The sequence below is a fragment of the Cinclus cinclus genome, chromosome 21 (assembly GCF_963662255.1).
Source record: "Cinclus cinclus chromosome 21, bCinCin1.1, whole genome shotgun sequence".
In the NCBI taxonomy this organism is placed as follows: domain Eukaryota; kingdom Metazoa; phylum Chordata; class Aves; order Passeriformes; family Cinclidae; genus Cinclus; species Cinclus cinclus.
The window spans coordinates 5,668,831-5,694,803 of record NC_085066.1 but is presented as its reverse complement, the minus strand read 5'-3'; the positions used below and the strand labels follow the sequence as shown (position 1 = coordinate 5,694,803).

Below are 25,973 nucleotides of genomic sequence, written 5' to 3'. Positions count from 1 at the left end.
CTAACAAGAGGTGTCTGCTGGCACAGCTGATGGGGAAGAAGCAGAGCTGGGCTGTAGTTGCCATCATGGAAATGTGGGATGACCCACACAGCTGGAACACTGCCCTGGATGGCTACAAGCTCTTCAGAAGGACAGGAAAGGGAGAAGAGGTGCAGGGGTGGCCCTTTATATTAGGGAGGCTTTGGACCCCATGGGTATTGAAACGAATGATGATGGGGATGAATGCCTGTGGGTAAGAATTGAGGGCAAGGCCAACAAGGCTGAGATCCTCCTGGGAGTCTGTTATTGTCCACCCAGCCAGGGAGAAGGGCTGGACAATTTATTCTGTGAGCAGCTGCAGAATGGTTCAGGATCATCAGCCCTCGTTCTTGTAGGTGATTTTAACCTGCCAGACATCTGCTGGGAACTTAATACAGCAGGAAAGAGGCAGTCCAGGAGGGTTTTAGAGTGTGTGCAGGATAACTTTTTGTCACAGCTGGTGAGTGAGCCCACCAGGGCAGGGACTGTGTTAGATCTGCTGGTGGGAGATGTGGTGGTTGGAGGCTGCTTGGGACACAGTGATCATGAAATTACAGAGTTCTTGATATTTGGTGACATCAGGAGGAACATCAATAAGACTTTCACACTGAACTTCCAGAGGGCAGATTTTGGCCTATTTAGGAGACTTATTCGGAGAGTTCCTTGGGAAGCAGCCCTTAAAAACAAAGGAGTTTAGGAAGGATGGGCATGCTTCAAAATAGAGATCCTGAGGGCATAGGAGCAGACTGTCCCTGCGTGCTGAAAGATGAACCAATGAGGCAAACATCCAGCCTGGATGGGCAACGAGGTTTTGAAGGAACTTAGGAATTAAAAGAGGATGTATCATCTTTGGAAGGAGGGTCAGGTCTCTCAGGAAGTATTTAAGGGGGCTGCTAGGGTATGTAGGAAAAAAATTTGGGAGGCCAAAGCTCAGTTCGAGCTTAATTTGGCAACTTTTGTAAAGGATAACAAAAAATGTTTTTACAAATATATTAATGGTAAAAGGAAGGCCAAGACCAACCTTTGTTCTTTATTGGATGAGGGAAGGAACTTAGTCAGTGCAGATGAGGAGAAGGTGAAAGTGCTTAACATCTTCTTTGCCTCAGTGTTCAGTGGGAAGACAGCTTGTCCTCAGGATAGCTGTCCTCCTGGGATGGCAGGTGGTGTCAGGGAGCAGAATGGTCCCCCTGTTATCCAGGAGGAGGCAGTCAGAGAACTGCTGAGCTGCTGGGATGTTCATAAATCTGTGGGACCAGATGGGATCCATCCCAGGGTGATGAGGCAGCTGGCACATGACTTTGTGAAAGCTACTCTCCATCATTTACCAACATTCCTGGCTCTCTGGTGAGGTTCCAGATGACTGGGAGCTGGTCAGTGTGACACTCATCCACAAAAAGGGTGGGAAGGAGGATCCTGGTAATTGTAGACCAGTCAGCCTGACCTCAGTACCTGGTAAGGTTTTGGAACAGTTTATACAGATGATGTCACACAGCACTTACAGGATGGCTGGGGAATCAGACCCAGCCAGCATGGGTTTATGAGGGGTAGGTCTTGTTTGACCAACCTGATCTTCTTTCATGACCAGGTGAGCTGCCTGGTGGGTGCAGGAAAGGCTGTGGATGTTGTGTACCTGGAGATCAGCGAGGCCTTTGACACTGTCTGCCACAGCTTTCCCTGGAAAAGCTGGCAGCCCATGGCTTGGACAGGAGCACTCTATGCTGGGTTCAGAACTGGCTGGATGGCCAGGGAGTGGTGGTGAATGGTGCTGCACCCAGCTGGGGATCAGTCACCAGTGGTGTCCCCCAGGGGTCTGTGCTGGGGCCAGTCCTGTTCAATATTGTTATTGATGACATAGATGAGGATACTGAGTCCACCATCAGTAAATTTGCAGACAGCACTAAGCTGGGAGCGTGTGTCAATCTGTTGGAAGGTAGGAGGGCTCTGCAGAGAGACCTGGAATGGTTGGATGGATGGGCAGAGTCCAGAGGGATGAAGTTTAATAAGTCCAAGTTCCGAGTCCTGCGTTTTGGCCTCCATAAGCCCTGCAGCGTTACAGGCTGGGGACAGAGTGGTGCACAGTGCCCAGGCAGGAAGGGACCTGGGGGTACTGGTCAGCCCTGACTGGACACGAGCCAGCACTGTGCCCTGGTGGCCAGGAAGGTCAATGGCCCCTGCCTGGATCAGGGATGGTGTGGCCAGCAGGAGCAGGGAGGTCATTCCTCCCCTGTGCTGTGCACTGGTGGGGGTCACACCCTGAGTGCTGTGTGCAGTCCTGTCCCCTCAGTTTAGGGAGGACATTGAGACACTTGGGCACATCCAGAGGAGGCAACGAGGCCGGTGAGGGGCTTGGAACACAAACCCTGTGAGGAGCAGCTGAGGGAGCTGGGGTTGTTCAGCCTGGAGAAAAGGAGACTCAGGGGTGACCTCATCACTCTCTCCAGCTCCCTGAAAGGTGCCTGTGCTCAGGTGGGGTTGGTCTCTTCTCCAGGCACCACTGACTGAATGACAGGACACAGTCTCAGGCTGTGCCGAGGAAATACAGGTTGAATATGAGGAAAATGTTTTTTAGAGAAAAGGTGATAAAGTATTTGAATGGTTATCCCAGGGAGGTGGGGCAGTCCCCATCCCTGGATGTGTTTAAAAAAGACTGGACGTGGCACTCAGTGCCATGGTCTAGCTGAGGTGCTGGGGCATGGGTTGGACTCCATGATCTTGGAGGTCTCTTCCAACCTTGTGTGATTCTCTGATTCTGTGAAGCAGGGTTTCTTCTCTGTATGACACTGAGCTTCAACTGAGAGGAGGAGTTCATTTTTCTTGTCTCATCAGTAACTTAATCCCTTGCAGTTTTACTGTTTCTAAAACAATAAAGTCAATCTGGAGTCAAAGTAAAGCACTTCTCAGTTCTCAGGCAAACACAAGGATGAAGTAACCTTGGTCTTTCCCAAGCTAGTGAGCAAATATTTTCTGCTGCTGACCTTCCCTGGCTGGGAAAGCAGAAGCATTTCCCACAAATAAAACTCTATCCTGGAAATGACAAGGAAGGTGCTCTGCCCAGAGTCCATAATTCAGATCTGTTGCAGTAGTTTTAGCCAAGGGAAGACAGCCCAGGAGACAAAACATTGGTTTTCTGTGTGCAATTTGCCAAAGCAAAATTAATTCTCATGTTCCAGTGGGAATCTGCCTTTTCTTAACCTTGACTTCATTACAGAACCCTTGAAAATTATGGAAGCCTCCAAACTGTCACTGTGTTTGCAAAACAATGCTACTATTAAAGGCAGAAATGTACTCCAGTGTCCCAGCTGTAATGGGGAGGAGACTTTTGTAGGTTCTTTCCTTCCTTATCTTGCTTGGAAAAGGAAAACATTCTTCACTAATGTTAAGAATCAAGTGAATGGGCCAAGGTTGTGCCCTGCAGAGGGTTTTGGTTTATTTTGGCCATATTCTTTCAGCCCTTTCTGCTGTGTGTTAGAGGGGTTTAGAATATTTTAGGCACAAGGAATAACAGGAATGATTTATGCCACAAATTTTTTCATAGTTTTTTCTTTGCATTTCTATTGCCTCACAGTCTAAAAACCTTAAGAAATATATACAGGAGGATCTGTGAATAGTGGTATAATTCCTCCAAGGGCCTTGTCAGCCTTAGGGCCAGTACATTTATTATCATTTAAGCCTGACATACAGATCTCTTTGTGAGACCTGCTCCTCACATGAATGCTTGTTATGCTCCTGAGTGTGTGTGTTGACTTCCACAGGACTATTTCTGTCTTAATTTTGTGGAGCTGGTCTTTAATGGGTTTCAATCTGTCCTTATTACAGGACAGATTTTCCCTTAGTGGGGAAAACCAGGTGAAATACAGAAGGATGTGAGGGCAGAATCTGGACCAGTTGATATTGAGAGCAAAGAAAGTTATTTTTCTCTTTAAATAGCCAAGCCAATATAGGTACACTATTAGGAGGGAGTTTGGTTTTTAATTCTCAGTATATTTGACCTCCAAAAGGACACATAACAATGCAATTCAGGGGTGTGCTGCCTACAAGCTCAGTTCCTGGTTGTGTCTGTACAGCTGAGAAAAGTGAAAACAATGAAACAGACACTTTTGAGTTCCGAGTGAGAAAAAAGGAAACTGGCAGCCTTTTCTTGCTTTATTGTTAAATATCTCTATTTAAATGCAAATCATCATCTGACACTGCCAAACAAAGTCATGTACCAGGCAGCAGGCATGCAAGTTAAAAATTTTTTAAATGATGCTTTGAAGATGCTGAATTGCTTTTATTTCCAGGAGGAATAGAGGTGGCTGAATAAATTTTTGGCTGCATACCGGGGATCAGTTCAGCACCTAGGCTCTTCAGATATGAAGATTTGTATTTTAAGTGCAGCTTTTACAGAGGTGTGGGCAGACTCTCTAGTTAGGCATCACTGGGAGGGATGATGAAGTTTCTTCTGTGTTACTCCACAGCAGATATTACAGTAGAAAGCCCAGTGTTTACAGAATGTTTTTGAAGGGGGTGGAATCCAGGGACAAAAAGGGGAAGAAGTAGCCTCATCTGCTAAAGTTCTTCCTTTAATTTGCTGTTTACCTCACCATTTTAAACTTCCATTCTTATAAATCAATGTGGATATATTTGCTTTCTGTGCAGGGTTCCACTAGTCTCTTAATAATCATAATAATCATTATTACTGATTAAAGTTGCATTATTCATGCCAGATGGAGTGCCCTCCCTATCAGCCAGAATGAGTTTGCATTTATGTAGTTATAGTACATTTGTGATCTAAATAAACAGATGGTAGAAGGTGACGGCGAATTATGTGCTGGTGATATCAGCAACAATGTTTCCCAAGTATAATTGCAGCAAATGAGCACGAATGCAAGGATGAGCTGTAGTTTTAACAAGGTAGTTGGCATTCAGTGTGGTAATTACCAGGCAGCATCATCGATAGCACCAGGGATGCCAAGGGAGGAATGCTGCCTTTGAAGAATTAGTGACAGAGTCCGACTTCACAGGACCATCACGGTGGGTTTGCTCAGCTCTGTAGCATCTTGCAGGTGTGAGCACACTGCTAGGAGAGGAGCAGTGTTTATCTTCAGAGTGATCCAGCCTTAGCTGAGACACATTTTGTACTTTCTCCAACGCCATCTCCCATCAGGGCACGTGGCAAGTATTTGATTTAGTGTAATGGAGCAGCATTAGCAGCAGCAGCTGTTAATGCACGATTAAAAGGATTGAACCTGGATCAGGTTCAAAGGGGAAATTCACTTAACAGAATCTCAGCAGTATTCAGTGATGTATAAAAGTTTAATCAAACACAAGGTTGGGTTGCTGCAATCAAAAGCACAGCAATAAGGACTGTGCATAGTCTTCCACAAGCTTTACGTTGGGTTCTGGGCTCATCCCAGCAGCTCTGGCTTTGTGAAGGACTTGCCTGCCTGCCCCTGAGGCTCTGCCACATCTGGGAGCGTGCCTGGACTTCGGCCGTGTCCAGATGGCAGCCATGGAATGGGGTCTCCATTCCCTCACAGCCCAGACTGGTGTGGGGCTGTCTGAGCCCTCTCCAGTGGTGCTGAAGTGCAGCCAGAGGACGACATTCCAGGTCTTCTCCTTGCTTGCCATCCCCTCTCACATGGGTCAGCATATTGCCATGATGTGGACATGTGAACTCAGCTCCCACTTCAGTGCAAATGGATTTCAGTCACTAATTGCTAGGTAGTTTACAAAACCTAGCATTGCTAATGCTTCTTACAGCTGTATTTTACAGTGAAAGCACACCTACAGTTCTTTTTCTTCAGGGACTGAACCTATCAGCATGTGGAAAGATGATGCAGAGCATCACGTCCAGGGTCTGAAGGAACATGAGGTTCCTTCTGAAGCACGACCACAGGCAACTAAAGAACCAGCAGCCAGGAAACAGAAGGTCCTGTGGGTTTTGCTGTCACTGGGGTTAAGTGGCTGCACAGGGCACATTTCCCTTACCATAATATTGGACAGGCAGACCATGCAGGTTTGTGGGGAAGAGGGGCACTGAGTGGAATGTCCCATTATTCAGATGAAATGGGACAGGAGGTAGTTGGCTGTGTAGCCTTTCCAGCACAGCCATCTCTCTTCTCTCCTGTGGAGGAATCCACAGGTCTCAGATAGGCTGTGGAAAGCAGCACTGAGTGATGACACTGCTCCTCAGCCCTCCAGACTTGCTCTTACTCCTTTTTGTTTAAAAGTGTCCTGGTCAGTATGCATAGCAAAAAGGTATTTAAGGTATAAAGCATTTAGGAAAGTATCTGCATTTCATCTAAGTTTAACACCAAGGTCTGGTTATTTAGTTGGACCATTTTCACAGGCACTGTTTCAACCTCGCCGAAGTATAAAAACCTTCCAAAGACAAGATGGACTCTCTCTCACCTTCCACAGTTGCTGGATGTTGAAGGGATGAAAGGCAGCTGCATTTCCAATCTCTCTCTCTCTGTCTGTCCTGCAGGTGGTCGGTGCCACAAGTCCTGCACAGGACGGTGCTGGGGACCAACAGAGAATCACTGCCAGACCTGTAAGTGTGTAAGAATGAGAAACCAAGGACTGGAAAACAATGTAGCAGAGATCCTACTTGGTTTTTTTATCAGTTTGAAGGGATACTATAAATTCTGGGGTCAGTATAACTCTAAAATATACAAGTGGGGTTTTTTTTCTGTGTTTTTACCAATAGATGGTCTGATTTTTTTCTCTATCGATGTGAATGACATTTTTCTTTCCTCCCTTGTGATTTCTAAAACTGTTAATGCTAACTTGAATTTTCTTTTCACTACTTGGTGGCAACGTGGAGAATGGCTCTTGAGAATATTGATGGCTATTTTGGAATACATTGAAATTAATACTGCAGGAATAAAAGAACTACAAGGCAGATTTGGAGAACTTTAATGGCCACCTGACTCTGCAAAATTCCTGATGCCAAAATACTCTGTTAATTTCTATGGTAGCCTGGGAATAATAGTTATCTAAAAGCAGAGATATTATAATATCTAATAAATATTATAATATCTATTAGATATTATAATATCTAGTAGATATTATAATATCTAATAAATATTATAATATCTATTAGATATTACAGTATCTAATAAAGAGAACAGCAGAACTGTTCTCTTCATAATAATTTCTGAATGTATTTGAGTTGTACTGAAAGAGAGAATAATATTTTTTTTGTGAAGGAAGTAGTGAGTGAAGGGATACTCACAATTTTTTTCTGTCCTCGTGAATTTGGAGAGCATTAAATTGTGTTTCTTCCTGGTGTGCTTTAAGCTCCTTCACATAGGCACTAAAGAGCTAGAAATACAGTCATAATATTAGCAGATAAAAGGAGAAAATTGAAAGGTGTCTTTTTCTACAAGCTTTTTTTTTTTTCCCCTGCTTACAAACGGATGAAAACCAGTTGCCTTTACTGGAATCACTCTTCCTGGGAAATGAAGTGTTTGCTGGGAGCTCCCCCAGAGAACACTGCTCCAGCTTGTGCTTGCTTCCTTGGCTGAGTTGTAAATGGGAGGAAGGACTGTGACAAATGAGCCACTCCCAGGCAAGCACCCCAGCAAAGATCTGAGCTGAGGAGAGTCAGCCCAGTGTCATCTGCCTCTTTCCTGGGACTTGGTAGGAATGGTCCAGTGATGCTGCTTTTTGGTTTGGGGTTTTGGGGTGGTTTTTTGTGTGTTTTTTTTTTGTTGTTGTTTGTTTTTTGTTTTGTTTTCTTGTTTGGTTTTTTGACTACTTGGAATGAAAGCTAGGACAGAGTTAGAGCTGGCAGGTGAATGAATGTCTGATGAGTTTGAGCAGGAAATCCAAGCTGCCCTGCTGACCCAGGGGATAGAGCCACATACCTGCAGAGGCTGTGCCACCCTGCCAGGAGCTGCTTTCCCTTTAGGAGCATCAGCTGATGGTGCTGGAGAAGCTGCTCACAGTTACAGCTCTGCTAAAGTTAACCTGTTCTTGTATCACTGCTTCACATTGTGCTTAAAAACGCCTTAGGACATATTGTAGGACTAAGGTACAGTGATGCAGAGCAGATTCTTCTTTGTCTGAACTGAGCTGGGACATCTCCTTCCCTTGCTGGCTGTCTTTGTGAAGGCACCAAGGAAGTCAGTGCTCCCTGCCAGGAAAAGAAGCAAATTCTGCATTGTGTGCTTAAGTAGATAATGGGAAGGGACCTAAACCCTAGCTGACAAAATTATTTTATACCATGGTTAGAATTAATTAATTTTTTTCCTTTATCCTAATGAGAAGCTTTTTTTTTCCTAATTAAAACTAGTAACTTTATAAGAAGCTGCATAATCCATCCAAACATGAGTAGATTTATTCAGGCCTTCTGTGGTTAGCTTAATCCAAGAATAGTTTAAAATCTTGGCAGTTATGTTCCATGGGGAGTCCAGGATGCTGGTTCAGGCTCCAGCCTCATGGCAAGTCCAGCTGTGTACCTGCAGAGGTGCATGTGGCAGGATCAGCTCCCGTGGTCTCAGCCTCTACAAAGCACTGCTGTCAGGTCAGGGAACTGATCTGGTGCATTAATGTAGTAATGCCAGGAGAGAAAAGCTGATCTGCAGGGCTGTGAAGGCAGGAGCTCAGTGGGGCTGCATGGAGGGCTGGCTCCAGGAGTGACAGCTCTCTGTCCCTTCAGCTGGCCTCAAATATCCAAACAGTGGGGACAGGCTAAGTCTGTCCCTCTAAGTTCCTATTATAAACTAGGAAAAGCCATAACCCATCCAAATTCCAGGGAGATGCACAGATCACAGTCTTCTACCTGAGTAGCTACTCCACATCCTCTTGCCTTCAAGGCTGCTTTGGAGCCTCTGATGGTCAGGGACAGGAATTAATTTTACATCACAGATTTCTTTGCCTCCATGACCCCGCTGCACCTTGGGCAAGCAGCAGGATTGAAGGAAAAAGCTGGTAAAGAGTATTTCTTCATTGGATTTTTGCACAATGTGTTTCCTGCAAGCTGAGCATAGCAAAGAGGTAGAATTTGAGTAGGAAAACATAAAAATGCCACTGGGACTGTGCTTTTGCTACCTTCATGTCTGACTTTAAAGACATGCCCAGTGTTTGGGCTCACAGATGTTGCTATTAGGTACAAACTGGAGTGGTGTTCTGCACATCATGTCTACCTTAACCCTGTCACCTTTGGGATGCACATCTATCCAACACGTGTAGGAAAATACTCCAGCACTGCTACATCCAGTGCCAAACCATTTTGATCCTAGAAACAACTCAGAGTTGCATTTTGATAATTTTTTTTTTTAACTGAGGATTGAAGCAAAATATTTTAATGAGCCCCCCTCCCAAGATAAGATTTAAATTATTTTCCTGAGAAAGGATAAAAAAATGAAAGATCTTAATCCATGTTTTTCGTTTCAAATTACATATGGAAAGAAACCCAAATCCCTTTGTTTTTTAAATAAATATCATCTACCTAGCTGCTCCTTATTTTGCCTTCCAGCAACATCTTTGTTGCTACCTCTGTCTGAAACACCACTTGCATCTAACTCTGTTCTAATGTCTCTTTAAATGTGACAAGAGAATTCATGTATTTAAGAAGACAATTAATAGGAAATTTAAGCCAAGCTGTTACGTTAGGAGGTAGAGAAGATAAAATTCCTGGGTACTGTTTTACACAGTTAGTAATCCTTTTTTTCACTTTTATAATTAAAATATTAGTAGGTCTTAAAAGGAAGAATTTGAAATCTGGATGATATAACTTCTTTCAGTGTCAGGAAAGGCAAATGTGAAAATACTTCTTAAAATACTCTATTTTTCAAGTTGGACTGGGCACACATTGAGTAGAAGGTAAACCACTTTAAATAAAATAATAAAAAATGCTTTTGGAAGACACTAATCAAGTTTGAAAATCTATGGTTAGGTTGTCAACATTTTTGCTGTTCATTTCTCTTAAGAGTTTCATGTAAAAATTGAAACTTTTACAGTCCAATACATTATTGAAGTGACAGATTATGCACTTTTTCCAAGAGGAATGTAACTGAAAAGACAGCAATATAGACCCAGCTAAGGGAATGCAAAAAAATACAAATATAACCTGTAAATCAAGCATGAAACATTTAGCAAATGTCAAGTGCTGCATGATTCTGTGTGTGCACAGGAGTGTGGTCAGAGCACAGCTGTATTTATATGGTTTATATGTATTTATATGTATTTATATGGTCCTCATGCAGCTGGTGTTGCTGAGGAGAAGGTGCCAAATTAAAGCAGCAAAAGGCAAGCAGGAGCCTGGTGGGGCACACAGAAGGAGCTGAAGCAGCAGCTGGGATCAATCAGGAAACCCCAACATTTCTGCTTGGAGCCAGCATCTTTAATTAAAACCCTTGTACTGCCCTAATAACTCTGCATGTTTGTAACACTTCCATTGATTTCAGTTACTTCCCATTTCTCCCTTCATGGATCCATAGTGTCCCAGCACAACAAGAGATCAAGGGAAGTACAAAGGAGACTGATACTTGCACATGTACATGAGGTGATCATTTCATCCCATCCCTAACAGATTATTGCTATGAAATGCTGGCACAAGTTGACAGTCTCACCCAGAAATCCATCTCCATGCACAGCACATTTTTGAAGACTTTGGTGTTGGTCCTTTGGTCCTGGCCCTGACTGTGACAGTTCTGTGTAGTTGAACCCCCCCCAAATTCTTGGGATCACACACGATGTGTAGGAATCAGGTTGTTGTGCTGACCCTCAAAAGGGCTCAGCTGGGATTAGTGAGGCTCTCCTCATGGTTGTGTTGGGTGAAGATATGAGTACCTGGCACCTGAAATGCCATGTAGTTTGATATTTCATCCAATACTTATAACTCACTCTTTCAGATAGTTCTTGAGTTACAGCCATAAAATTAATTGATTGTATTTCGAGGAAAGTGTTTGGGGAAAAAAGCTTGTTATCTTTTGAAACCATTGCAGCTACGTGTGTTTACTATGGGGTTACCCCCTGAGAATGATTGCAGGAAGCTGAGCTGGCAAGTGATGTTTATTGACATCTGAGCAATCAGATTGTTTCAGGCCTTCAGACAGGACACAGAAGTGCCTTGTGTTTGTTTTGTCTTGGGGAAAACCCTTCCTTTCAAAGTGTTTTAAATATGAGTCCTTAAGATTCAGAGCCTGCTAAGCTCATTAATGTCTTGGTGTGTGTGGTGCCACTGGAGATACCTGACAGGTTCTCCACAGACCTGGACCTTCAGTAGCAGCTACAGTGCAAATATGGCATACAGTGAAGCAGGAGATAGGTATGAGATGTCCTGGCCTCTTCCTAGAACAACACATTAGCATTTCTGTTGGCATTGTTTGTTTTCCCTGGAAAATAAACAACTGGGGAAGAACAGCGACAAACCTTTGCTGTAATGATTAATTTTGCTTCAGGAAAACCCGGAGTGTTCCCTATCCTGAGCAGCATGGTAGAGACCCTCCTTGAGCTGGTGTCTAACCAGAAGCAAAGCATACTTTCTGAAGGCATCCAGTTCAAGTATTGTGCTGAATTGAGGACCATGTTCCTCCAGATCAGCCGTTTTTAAGACCCCAACCACTGACATGTGTATATCTGGGAGATTCAAACTCTCTATTTCAGAAAGGTCCAGGAACAATAAAGAGCTTTTGTCATATGGATCTCTGAGGGTCTCTGTCAACTGTCTCCAACCATGACCCAACTAATATAATAACTATAGGTGTAGAAGGGATTGCAGGTAACCTGGCCCCTCATAAATCAAAGGTGTCCTAATTACCAAAGAACAGCCTTGCCCTTAATGGGTCACAGCTTTAACTAATAAAGATAAGGGTGATAAAAGCGGGTGGGTGGGCTGGCTGGGGGGGGAAATTATTGAGGGAGAGTATGTTGAGGGTGTGCAGGAGCTTGGGGGAAGAAGGAAGGATCCAGGGAGACCCAAAGAAGAATGAAATGAGGGAGTTAGTGCAGTAAAAGGTCTGCTGTGAGTTCATTCTGGGTCTGATGGAGTCAGAGCCTGCAGTTGGACCCTACTGCAGGAGCTTGCTGTACTGAGTCAGGCTGCCTCAGCTGTAAAGAAGAATGGAGCAGGACCCTTTTCATGCTGTTAAATGAGAGTCTGTGTCCTGGCTCATTTCTACCCCTAACAAGAGGTCTGCTGCAACAACAGACTAGGGAAGGTGTTCATTTTAATGAGCCACGACTGTCACCACAGTGTGCTGGTGGCACACAGCCACAGCTGCCATTGTTTCACATCTGTCCTAATGTTTGTCAACACTGTCACTTAAATGCACAATTATTTTTTATGTGCTTCTCAGGCAGTGTTGACAGTAAGTGCCTTCATGGAATTTGCCTAATTTTTTGAATTAGATTGCACAAGCCACAAAAGCCTTTTCTTTCTCTCTGGGGGATTTCTTCTGTTATCAGCAAGATGAAATTGCTCTAAAAGTGCATTGTTTTATTCTGTAGACTACAAAAAATCACTTCTCTTTAGGTATTTTCTTTTTAATGTCCAAAATAAATACCGTATATAGCAAGAACCTTCAGCATTGCCTTAAGTATTTCTGGCAAGTAGTGAGGGGATTTTGGATCAGAAGGTACTTACAAATGTGTTACCTATACATTAAAATAGTAGAATTGAGCAGGAAGTTGGATGGAATTTTGCTTTCTCTTGCTTCTTGAAAGTGCTTTTCATAGTGTTTTCATTTTTAAAATGCTTTAAAAAAAGATAGATGTTGAAGGTTAATTGCAGAAGTGTACCACCCCAGCTTTTATCAAAGGACAGATGACAGCATGGGCAGCAGTGGTGGTCGGTACAGTTTGGATAATACTAATTTCTTTTTCCATACAGCTGAGTGAGGGAGGGGAGGTGGATGCTCTACTGGTTGACCATTCCTTGCACAGGGTTAAGCCCTGAGTGGTGTGGAACCACAACCCAGCTGGTGAATCTAGTTGGTTCATTCAGCGAATGAAGGCAGGATTGCATTATTTGGAAGTAGCAAGTGTTGTTTCCAGATGTATTCCAGAGTTGCAGTCTGTTCTGTTCCCATTTGTCGAATGGGTTGCCATCAAGGACAGCACGTGGCTGAGACACTGGTGCTCTCACTCTGAATTTCACTCATTTACTCTGTGTTGCTGGTCTTCATGGGGAAAACTCGCCCCTACCCGGTGGGCTCTTCTGTTATTTTTGGCAGGGAGGGGGTGCTTCAAAAAAATGAGTAACTTGAAAGTAACATTCCCCATGAATTTTCAAGGGTAAGAGGACACACTAAAAATTCCCACTCCACAGTCCTTGAGCAGCATGTGTGCTCCTGAAGAGAGGATGGCGCGGGCGCTCGGATCCAAGCACCGGCACCGCCGGGGCACCTCCCTCACATCCCGGGGTGTTGTTCCAGCACGCTGTGGACGTTCTGCTCACGGAGCAGGTGGAGAGCTGTGTGCCTTGCCCTGTGTGTGACGTGTCCCTTTTCCTGCCCCGTGCAGTGACCAAGACCGTGTGTGCAGAGCAGTGTGACGGGCGCTGCTACGGGCCCTACGTCAGCGACTGCTGCCACCGCGAGTGCGCCGGGGGCTGCTCCGGACCCAAGGACACCGACTGCTTTGTACGTGCCTTTCCTCTTCTTCCTGACAATCCCTCTGCAGGTTCTTCACGCCGTACTCCATGAAACTCACAGTTCCATCCCTTCTAACGTAATGCATGCGCGCTCGCGGATTCAGGGTGCAGATCTTAGCGTTTGGTATTGTCCGTACTCTATTAACGTCGTTTATCCGCGTAATATTAACTGCTAACAGATCTACAGGATTTGTAAATACAGAGTTGGAACCATTAATATGCTTAGCTCTGTGATTTCTATCTTTTTCTTTTCAAAAAGTAGCTTTTAGAGGGGATAGCAAATTTTTAGAAGTATTTGTCATTTTATTTTGAGCGTGGTTTTCATTAGTGCTGTGTGCTTTTCATATGAAAGTCAAGAATACTCTAGTTTTTCTGTGCATTCCCTGTTTCTGCCAGTTTTAATTTAAATTCAGGTTTTTTTTACTGGACACGCTTCTTTGTGGAGATGGAAGGAAAGTGGTTCCCAAAATGTTCTCCCTCAAATGCATGTTACTACGTGTGTGCTTAAGATGGAAAGAAGAAACAGCTTTTTCTTTAAAGAAATGGACAATCTAAATGTCCAGGCCTTTAGAAAATCTGTCTTGATTCCAAGCCATTATTTCTAAGAGTTTCAGCAGCTTTAGAACCCAAAACTGATCTCAAAAAATGTGTAGCTCATCACACTGGGTCAATGAGACAAGTTTTGCTAATGGTTTCAGGGGAAGCAAACCTAGGTGTAAAGAAGCCTAGAATTAGAACCTGCATAGAGAGGTGGGCTTTCAAAGGTACCCACGTGTTCAAAGAGACAAATACCTGTGAAGCTGACTGCCAGGTGGGGTTGGGAGGAGGGTATGGAAAATTGCATATATTTTGAAACTGTGGGCAAGTGACTCATAATGAGCACAGCAAAAACGAATTTTCCCTGGCTGGCCCTGACTGGTAGTGATAGGTTTTGTGCTTCAAAACCACGCTCTAAATGCTGTCCTTTGGCTGCTGATGAAATGTAGTTAGTGTCCTGACAGCCACCAACAGGATTTACTAAAGCTTTTCTCTGTGACTTTTCACAAGTAGATGCTCAGCACATGTGGTATGGGATCACACATGATCCAACAGTCCCTGGAAGTTCTCTAGAGAGAAAGGGAAATGCCAGTCTGTCTTGTGTCATGTACAATATAAATAGGTAAGGGGAAGAGGAAAAATGCAGTCACTGTTCCCAAACAAGCACTGAGGAACATCCTCAGAGCTGATGTGTTGATGTCATGGTTTTTAAAGGTTGAGGACTCTTACTGATAAGTAAAACTTTACAAAAGGAAGGCTTTGTAAAATCATATCCCAGGCCTGTTACTTCAGCTAAGTAGTAAAGGACTGTGGGAAAGACTCAGCTGAATTATAGGTAGAAAAACAAATTATACGACCATTATGTATTCGCATTGTGGTATATGGTGGTTGGTTGAATTATGTTTATGATTTCAAACTACGTAACTGATGAAGGCATAACTGCTTAAAAAGGCCTGGATTTTTTTTTTCAATAAAGGGTCTCTCCTTTGCACCTGGGGACTCTGTCACTACAGACCCTCACCCACAAAGGGCAAGTTATTGGCACCATAAGTTGTGTAATGCTGCAGCCTGAAAGTCAGACTTCCTGAATTGTGGCAGCTGTGGAAATATGCATGCTAAAAATCAACAGGTATATTTTTTCTGGTATAGCAGAGAAGCATCCAGGGGTTTTTTTCTCATTCTGTTCTGGCCCCAGAGCAATGTAAAAGAAATTCAGCAGGGGTCTGGCAATTTTCAGGACTAGTCATTACTTGCTAAGACACAGTGGGTGAAAAGTGTAACCCTTTAGGCTATAGACAACTGTGCTTAGCTTTCAGCTGAGTCACAGAACTTTTTTTCCCTGTGTATTTCCCTGTTTTTATTCACAAATTAGCAGCATTTAGCACAAAATGCTAGAAATTTGCATATATTATTGAAGCAATTACAAATGTAGATGAAACATTTCAGTCATAAATTAAAAGTTCCCAGATCAACTAGATGATTTTTTCCAGAGAATTGCCATGTCTCCAAGGAGTATAGGTATGCTTTACTTTATGCATTTGCTAAACTGTTATCAGAGAATTGTCATGTACGTGATGGAGTACCTTTTAAGTCAACATGTAAGAAATGGTTTGAGGATACAAACTAAATTAGTATTTATTAATAAGCAAAATACAGCTTATGAAGCATTACCAATCCTTTAGAGCATTACGGCACATTGCAACAGCATCCTGTTCTAAATATGGTTTTATTATCTGTAGATAAAATTCATCCGTACTCCTCCATCTGCTGCTCCATCCAGTCATTTGTCTATTCAGTTCTAAAAGCAAGACAGTAATCATCATCTGACATAAATGCAAGTAAACATGCTAAAGCAAAGTTTTACTGATGTTTTTATCTCAGATTCAGACTGGGTCTAGAACTTGAAATGCCCAGGAGGGCCTGGTTGACTGCCTAGTGGAACCAAAAGTGGCACAGCCCTGTTCCTCAGGTGGACTTGCCATGCAGTTCTGAGTAAAGTGTTTATCTTTGTAAGGGAGGGGAGTAAAATCTGTTTCTATTAAAAAATCTGGAAGGTTTTAAATAGGCATTTTAAAGGACCACGAAAGACAGGATTAGCAGTGTTGCTTAGCACATGTCCATGTGGGACAGTGCTTTCATCATGGATCTCCCTGCCTGTTCCTTTCAGCAGCAGATTTTGTCCTTGGATACATTATTAGCCTCTCCCTTCTGAAATCTTCTGGCATGACAGGTCCCAGGGTCCCGCTGGTACTGATCCAAATGGAGATAAGGACTGCTAGTAAAATCAGCAGCAGAGAGGAGCCTTTTTCTCTTTTCTCTCACTCTCAGCCCAGGAGGCAGGGGGAAGGACACGTATGTTATTGTTATACTTGTTGACTCTTTAAAGACACAAAGCCATCTGTATTTTAACAACCTGGAAAAAGACCAGAAGGATTCACTCCTGGACTAACACTTCTAAAGCAGCCTGGATTGCAGGTTAGTGGGGAGGCAATACCCAGTAACCCAGGGGCTGCTTAAACTGCTAGAGAGATCCAAGCCAGGCTACAGCTTTCATATTCATACCAATTTTCCATTCATGGTATGCTCTGAGAAAACTACCCCAACAGTTTTCTTATAATCTGTGGTTAAAACCATAGACATGATGTGTGCTGATAAGGAATGTCAAAATCGGTGGGCCTTTCTCCTCCTAATTACCAGCCTTGCATGGTCAATTGTTTTCCCTGCATCCCATTACTTTTGTTATCCACACACTGCCTCTTCATTTGTCAGGGCCCTGTCCTCTGTCAGCTGTGTGTGGCAGAGCCTGAATGCTAAGTGGCACAAAGTCCTATTTTTTTCTCTCACTATGTGAAGCAACTGACCTTGTCCAACTTCCCACTTAGGGAAATGGCCCCCTCCTGCGCCAGCTCAAAAGAAGTTCTTATCCCTCTTGCATCCTAATTGGGAATTACAGTTTTCAACTGGATGATGTACTCATGCAGTAAGAAATTTGGAGGGTTGGACCTCTGAAAAAGTCATTAGCATTTACTTAGATGATGATAAATAGCTGTTCACTCTTGGCAGTTTTAGAATGTCCTATCAAGTTGAGAATTAGCTGATTGTGAGTAGTTATGAGACAAATTACAGTGCTGTTTTGATTTTGTAGGAAGTGTTGTAACAGGCAACTATTTCTAATTAAGGGGGCTAACCAAACTCCCTAATTTGAAAAGTCACATACTTTCCAAGAGCTGAGAAAAATCCACGTAGCCAAAATGAATGTTAGAGAGCTCTGTATCACACTCCTCACTATCACAGCAAACCTGAGCAACCCAGGCCACCTTTAACACCAAAAAAAACCCCCTTAAAGCAGCTATATGATTTAATTGAGTATTTTTTGTCCCCCTTGTTTTGCAGGCCTGTATGAATTTCAATGACAGTGGTGCTTGTGTCACACAGTGCCCCCAGACCTTTGTGTACAACCCTACCACCTTCCAGCTGGAGCACAATCACAATGCCAAGTACACCTATGGGGCTTTCTGTGTCAAGAAGTGCCCACGTAAGTGCTGTGTTATCTGCCTTTTTCTGCAGTGATGGGAAGCTGGAGTTGCATTTCAGGAGCCTTAAAAACAGTGGGAGAATGAGAGCTGAGTGCAGAGAACAATCTCTCCAATCACTCCACATGTGCTTGCAGCCTGTAATAATAATAACTCAGTCAGGTGATAACTAAAGGCAGTGACACTGTGCTCCTGACAGTTCCCAAGAATCCTAGAGTGATTTTGCCTAAAGAAAGGTGGTTTCTGTGTTCATGGTCAACTGCTTGTTACATTCATGCTTTAGGTCAGTATCTGCAAATTCCAAAATAGTGGAAATAAATAGTTAAAATAGTGGGATTGTAAAAGGGTATGAATTTCTGTTTCAGAAAACAACAGTCCTCCACCAGCACCTGAAGCCAAATGCTTTCATAATATTGGTGCCCCTAACTCAGAGTAATGATGATTTGACAGAAAGTTACCCTGAAAAGTCCCAGTGAGGGAGAAACTTGTAATACTGGCAAGAATGCAGTCTTAAAACTCCAGAGAAAAATTAGAGGGGAAGAGGGAGTTAAAAAAAGAAGAATCCGATGCATGTAAAACCCACATGTTTCTGAGATACCAGCCAGATGATGACAAGTAACAGAAAAAATTATAGGGTCATCACTTACATCTGGTTAAATTGGAAAGAATAATAAAGGAGATGGTATTCTTGCTCTCCCTTCCATTCCACGAAGGTTTGAAGTTGTGCATGAATTATCTTATCCATAAGTTACAAGAAGGAAGGGTGATCTGTATTAAATGGAGCCATAATTCAAAGACAACCCAAAATCCCAATTTTTAATCTCTGTGGAGGACTGACAGCAGCCAGGGGCTGCGACCGCCAGGACCTAGTTCTGCCTGTAGTAGTTGTGGGTTTGGTGAAGCAAGATTGGTTTAAGAACCTGGTATCATGCACTATAAGGGATATAATTCTTTGCCCAAATACTTGATTGAACGCTTAGCCTTAGTTAGGCAGGATCAGTCTATATTCCCTTTGGCTGTTGTTTTACAGGGAAAAAATGGGAATGCTTGTCATTGTCCTGTGCACTGTTTTATCCCAGGTGCATATTGTGTGCATGAAAAAGGACAAATCATCTTGCTTTATTTCTCTCCAATTACTGTAACTTTTTTCCCCCCTACAAATAATAATAAAGCCAAATTCGAGGAGAAAGAGGCATCAGGCCTGACAATTCATGGATATTTATGTCTCTGGCAATGTGCCTATTTTGCTTATACACTTCTAAAACCACAGAGTTTTGAATGTTAATGTCACTGGGAAAGTGCTAAGGTAACAATAGGTATTGTCATGGAGTTCAAAAACATGTCCCAGCTTTTATTCGCTTTCTTCCAATATCTGCTTTTTCTTTTCAGACAACTTTGTGGTGGATTCCAGCTCCTGTGTCCGGGCATGTCCAAGCTCCAAGATGGAGGTTGAAGAAAATGGTATTAAGATGTGCAAGCCCTGCACTGACATTTGTCCTAAAGGTAGGCAGTGGTTCAGTAGAAATTTTCTTGACAGAGCATTTTCTACACAGAGTGTTACTTTGGCATGAATTGCCCTTCATGAGTTTGTTGTAGAATATGAATGGCCTTTGAATACCCACAGAACTTTGAGCTATGTAGGTTATGTGTCAAGCACATACAATGGAGTGAAAGTTTATTAAGCTGTAATGTAACCAAATCAATTACTTTGATTTAGATACAAATGGAGGAGATTTCTCTGTTGGTTTTAGAGAAATTGGAAGTAATTCTTCATTGTGTTATTTTAATGACAAGTGTTTCCTGGAGGTGTTTTAGCATTATCCTTTTGTCATTCCAAAGGGGGCCATATAAAATACCCTGACTTCAATGTCTGGGATGCCTCGTATCTGTCAATACAACATTAGCTTTCCATTTCTTCCTCTGTCTCTGCTTTCCCAGAATCTTCTACCTCCTTTCTCAGTGTCTCAAACACAGACTAGTGATGGTTCTGTTGAGAAGACTGAAATCTGCAGGTTGCTTTGCTGTTCTGGACTCCAGCAAGGAGACTTTCTGCTCCCTGCTGGAAGATCTGTGGAGCAAAGCACCATAGGTTTTCCTACATGGGCCTATGCCACTTTTCAGTCCTGATGGAAGCCACATCTGGCTTTTTTGAGGTAGATAATTTGTTGTTGAATAGATAAGTTTTATGCATGAAAACACAGGTATATGGCTCCTTACTTTCTCAGGGGGAAAGCTATCACATGTTTGTAGAAGCTTCTGCTGGTAGCTGCCATTGGAGGAACCCAGCTAGGAAGCCAGGATACATTATATGGTTGAAGTCCTGAGGGCTTTGTTCCTGGATGCATCCTGTGTGCCAGAAAATGCAGCTAGACAGGCTACACAGAGGAGTTTCCTCACTGCTTGCCAGTTTCTCCAGGCACCAGTAACTTGCTGATTGAGCTGATAAATAACTTATTTATGAGCCTTATGGCATGGATGGTTAAGTTCACAAATCCACCAGAGAAGGGGACCTCTGAAGCCAGCAGCCTTAGGGCCCCTCAGTATCTGCAGTGTGCAGTGCACCAAGAAATGGCATGGCTGGGCCGAGTGGGATTTTGTGTGGTGGGATTTTATGTGGTGGGATTTTGTGTGGCTCACAAAATTCACAGAATCACCAGGCTGGAAGAGACCTCCAAGATCATCGAGTCCAACCCAAGCCCCAACACCTCAACTACACCGAGTGCCACATCCAGACTTTTTTTTAAACACATCCAGGGACAGTGACTCCAGCACCTCCCCAGGCAGACCATTCCAGTACTCTCATTGAAAAACTTTTCCCTTATATCTAACCTGTATCTCCCCTGGCGCAGCTTGAGGTTGATACTTGGTTGATACTTGGCTGTATGTGAAATACCTTAACCTGTGTGCCAGGGTTCTGTGGCAGGTACTCTAGCTCACTGTTTGTTTTAAACTGGCATGTGCTTCTATGGGAACATGGGTCAAGGATGCTGTTTTAACACCTCTCTGCTGAATGGGATGAAGACTCACGTCTGTAAGGTCAACGTGTTCTGATTCAGTAATTGTTTTCCCTAGTTCTTTACACAAGCTCCTTGTTTTGGCAGCGTGTGATGGCATTGGGACAGGGAGTTTGGTGTCAGCTCAGACTGTGGATTCCAGCAACATTGACAAGTTTGTAAACTGTACCAAGATCAATGGCAACCTTATCTTCCTTGTCACTGGGATTCATGGGTAAGTGACAAAATGCTGCGTCACGGAGCCAGCTGAGACCAATTGCATCCACTCTTAATGATGGCTGCAGTCTTTTATGCAATAGCAGATCCAGAGTAAATTAGTTTTCTGCCTTCCATTGTGAAGAAAACCATTGCCTTGATTCTTAAGATTCAACCTCTGGGAAAAGAAAGGATTGATTGTTTGCACTAAAAAGAGAAAAGACAACAATGATTCTCTGGTTACTTTATGAGGGCCTCAATACTGGCTTACAATAAAAGCTGGTTAGAGAATAGAAGGGAGAAAGGTTACCTTCCATGAGTTTATTCTGCTGGCCATACAAAATAAAAACAATATGCAGAATATGCAGAGAGACAGCCTCTCTTAGCAGAACTTGTTACAGTCTGGCTGTCAGTACACACACATGCACAAAAGCTGCCCTCTTGTCAATCAGTTTTGAAGATTCTGTTTAAATTTCAGTTGCAGAGGCACACAGAATTCACTGGTGTATAAATCCAGTATTTTGGTTTAAATTTTGCTTGTTGTAATGGGTCCAGAAAAACCTCAAAGTGTCACATGGCTCTGCTCTGGCCAAAAGACCAGCTGAGAGGTAGATGGAAACCTGTTAAACCTCACAGGACAGGAAAAAAAAAATCAAGTAAATGCAAGACAAGCAGCTAGAGCTCATGAGCTATTAATTGTGTGGATTAATGTGGTGCATTGCGTGAAATTTAATTTTGAGTATAAAAACTGCTTTTGCAGGAAAAATTATATTAGCTCATTAAAAAATCTAAATTAAAAGAACCAAACCCAACCTTAAATAAAATTTTACTTGTCTGAAAAATATCTAAATTTGGACTATAAGCAGAAAATTAAAATATCTTCTTCCATTTTACAGGAGAGTAGGACATGTAATGTTGAAACTGTAGCATTTTCTGTCTTGTTCTTGATGAAGAAAACTCACTTCAGCAAGCCTAAAGTATGAGGGCACTGAATTCTGCAACCCTAAATTTGTCTACAACATTAATTGCATTAGTATAGGTTAAAAGAAGAGAAGATTTAAGAATGAATGAAAATATCTTCATTTCTGGAACAGCTTTTTTATTTAAAGTTTCAATTGCATTTTGCAAACCAGCAATATGAAGGGGAAATTTTAAAAATGGCACTGACTACACAAATAGTTTGTTATATAAATGGACAGTGCAGAGAAACAGCAGTCTTGCTTATTTTCTCTCCAGCTGAACTTCTGTCACAAATTCATTTATTCACAGTGAATAGAGTATGCATTTTAGTGTTTTAGATTGTAGTGTTTTAGATGTAGATCTCACTCTGGTTCTCTGGGGAATTGGAAGACTTTTGGTAGTGGCAGAGAGTAATTTTGGTGAAAGATGCAGAGGATATTTTTTGTTGTTGTTTCCATTGGAAACTGTGCTGTTACAGTGGATCCTGTCCTATTTTTTGATCCTGTGGTTCTGTAGCCTATTTCTTTCCTGAGCATATGAACTTCAAGTCTTTGTGAATTTGTTACAATTTATGTAACTGTATATGTAATTATATGTTTTTATACACAACTATTTCAGGTAATTAAGATTATACTCTAGAGTTTTATATGTTGATAAAACGTCGGGCATTTGGCTGTTTAAGGGGTTTAAGTGTATATCTGCATCTTTAAATCTATTTTATCTTCAGAATTTAGAGGTGAAATTCAGCTGCCTCATATTTATTGCAGGCAAGGGTTTCCCTTTTTTGATCGTAATGCATTTTGAAAGCAAATTTCTGCGTTTCTGTAAGGTAGTCTAAACTTATTATTAAGTTTTCTGAGAGCCCCACATTGTTAAAATTACATGTGTTTGATGCCTTTGTGGTCCACTGGGCTGTTTTGCTAAGGTTCTAGAATTCTTTTTGTTGCTGCTTAGGCTGAAGTCACCTCAAGGTGGTTAGAGGTGACCTCATCAGGGTGTCACCTCCTAGACTTGTGAGGACTATCCCCCAAGACAGCCAGGTGGATCACCTGCATGTTTCAGTTCCAAGAATCGCAAGTCCTGGAAAGCAGAAGCAGGAGAGGAGGAAATGTGTGCTCTCTATTTATTGGGGATGTTTCCTACTCTCAGAAAACACACAAAAATACCATAACATGCCATTGCAGAGGAATTTTTGTTTAGTTTAGACATCTGGTTGACTTTTAAATAGGGGAGGGAAGTAACACATTTACTAAATTATGGCACTCTCAAAATGGAGGTCAGCTTCATCTTTTTATAGTATGGCATGAAGTTTTGGAGATAATTTCAAACTTGTTTGGCAAGGATCCATGCTTTTAGAGGCTCCTTGTTCAACACCTCCTAAAAAGTGTGCCCTTTAAAATGCTGTGTGTAGGGAACTGCTGACATGCTCTTAGCTTTGTTTTGCTTATAGCCTCTCACTCCTTTCAGGAGCAGCTTTGTTAGTCCTGGGAATACAGTATCACAGCTGTACCATTCCTGGGAAAAAAACACTGAGAATTCATCTTTCCTTCAGGAAGGTCACTCATGGTTGTTAAGAATTCCTTAATTTTCTTTAGCGTAAATATTTGCTCAAACATGAATGAGTTGAACCTTTGTTCCTTCAAGATGACAGATCAGTTGGACACATCTGCAGGAACAACAGGCTGAAGAAGCTTGGTGCATATCCTCATGAAACCAAAGTGTTGAGCACCTTAATGCTGTTTTCCTACATGGTGTGGCCTTGAGAACTTGACATTTCTTATTTAGAGTGTGACATGATGTGATTTTAATCTTTCAGAGACCCGTATCACACGATCGCTGCCATCAATCCAGAGAAATTAAACATCTTCCAAACAGTGAGAGAGATAACAGGTAACACTCTTCTGATCTCCTATAATCTGCATTAATTAATGAATTAATTCCCACTTTGCATTTATAGTTGTCATGTGTTGAGTTTTCTGAAGAGCACAAGGTAATTGTTTTCATTAAGCTCATCATGCTGTAATTTTTACAAGAGTTTAGTACAGAAAACTTCAGTATCAGTTGATTTGCACAAGTGTGTTGTACTTTGAACACAGGATGCCCATTTTGGCAGATGCTAAGTGGGCAAAGGATCTTTGTCTCATGTTAGCAAAGTAGGACAAGTGTTGCAAGGAAGGGAAATGTGAAGAAAATTGTGCTGAAATGTGGGAAACCATTTTCTTCACCTGAAAGCATTTGGAAGTTCTAGTCTGCTTTTAAAGCTCCTTCCCTTGGCCTAACAGAAGACGCTGCTGCAAGGTAGCTTTTGTAATTTAGAGACAGATATGTAATGTGGTGGTAGTGAGTCCCATTTTTTGTGATTTTTCAATGGGGTTATAGAACTGGTACTCAGCACTTTGTTTTCTTGCACCTTGCTTCTAGTTTCACTGTGGGATGTAGGGAGGGAGTTACTACAGCTCTGAGTTCTCATTTGATTTCTGCTTATGTATAGATAGAGAAATGAAAAAAAAAAAATGTTCTATTTCATGCACAAAAAATACCTTTGGGTGCCACAGCTGGATTGCAGCTGTGTGGAACTCAGCATGCTTCACCTCTCAAAAGCTGTGAACCAGTGGGATTAAAAATGGAAGTAATCTCTCCCTAGTTAATGTCAAAGATAATCTGGCACCTGGGTGAATGTTATTTGGCATTCCTAAACGCACTAATTGACAGTCTCAGCCCTGCTGCTGAAGTGGAATTACCCCTGCCATGTGTACTGCATTTCAGCCCATGCTGAGTCAAAGTCATGCAGAACTGCCCTCTCTGGAGGTCTGTGCAGCACAAAACAACTTGTGCAGAGAGCTTGAACAGCCCTCACCTCAGAAATCAGGACAAGTTCTTCTCTTTTTTGGAGGAGATAATGGTGAGCAGCCTGAGAGTTTTCAGCTTTCCTTATTTACTTATTTTCCTCAAGCTGGCACACCTTCCTTTATGAGCTAAGCCTGTCCTAAGTCACACATAGCTGAAATCATTTGTGTTCACATGTTTGCCTTTTCCTCCTTCAGGGTATTTGAACATACAGTCATGGCCTGAGAATATGACAGACTTCAGGGTGTTTTCTAACTTGGTTACCATTGGTGGGAGAGCTCTCTATAGGTAAGGTACTTCTCTGTTGGTGGAATAATTTCTTTATTAGTGTTCCGTGCTGCTTTGTTCAGTAGCAGAGAATGCAACATCCTTTGGGAAGGACATTGTAAATTGATACATTTTTTCCTCTATTACCAAAGGATTCATTACCAGTATCTTTGCTAATCAGCTGTTTATAATGGATAATGCCTTCTCAACATAATTGGTTTTTTTTAAAAGTGTTGGTTCATGGCTGTAGCTATTACCTCATTGCCTGGAACTTACATTTATGGTTTAAAATAACTTGTGAAGAAACATTGTTTAAAAGGAATGAAGAATAGAATTTATCCTCCTTATTAGGAGCTTATATGGTTGTGATTAGGTATGTGGTCATGTGCCCAAACAACAAAGTGGTTTTAAGAGGAGGTGAAAGGTGGGAGAACATCAAAATCACTGAGGCACATTGCAGGTGAGCTGTGTGTGAGCCCTTTAGTGTCATTTTTACCAGAGATGTTTCTGTGTGAAAACTCGGATGGTGCAATTGGTTTGAAGCAAAGAAAACATGGTGAGAAATGCTGGGGAAAGCACAAGGAGGTACCTGAGTAATTTATGCAGCAGCCCCATGGATCCCCACTTTGGAGATGGAGTAAATCAGGCATGGTATTCTACTAGCATCTTAAACAGCAACCTAAGCAGAATATGAATAGCAGTGAAACCTTGAGGTTGAATTACAGCCCTGCATTCTGTTCCAAGGCAACAATTTTTATTTGGAACAGCTGGAAAACAATTATCATCATTAAAATACAATAAGTTAAAGGGTGCCCAGAAACTGGATATTGTCTTCACTAACCTTCAGTCAGAAAACATGTGCAGTCATTTTCATGTTGCACAGACAATCACTTACTGTTCCTTTGATGAAGAAAGGTGATAACTGCATATTACAACCAAAAAAAAAAAATGAAATGTAGAAAGTGTGCTGGAAAAAAATCCATGAAAATAACAATTTCTTCCCGTAGTACTTGAAAT

The 25,973-nt window shown here is 42.3% G+C and overlaps 1 protein-coding gene across 2 annotated transcripts in view; it reads left to right on the top strand.

Moving 5' to 3' along the window:
- Positions 1-25,973, top strand: part of ERBB4 (erb-b2 receptor tyrosine kinase 4) — a 552,024-nt gene that overhangs the window by 392,758 nt on the left and 133,293 nt on the right. For both annotated transcript variants that reach the window (XM_062506761.1, XM_062506760.1), the window contains exons 5-11: positions 6,488-6,553; positions 13,474-13,592; positions 17,534-17,675; positions 19,063-19,176; positions 20,775-20,901; positions 23,659-23,732; positions 24,887-24,977. In XM_062506761.1, coding sequence (XP_062362745.1) covers positions 6,488-6,553; positions 13,474-13,592; positions 17,534-17,675; positions 19,063-19,176; positions 20,775-20,901; positions 23,659-23,732; positions 24,887-24,977 — 733 coding nt within the window. The remainder of the gene's footprint in view (positions 1-6,487; positions 6,554-13,473; positions 13,593-17,533; positions 17,676-19,062; positions 19,177-20,774; positions 20,902-23,658; positions 23,733-24,886; positions 24,978-25,973) is intronic.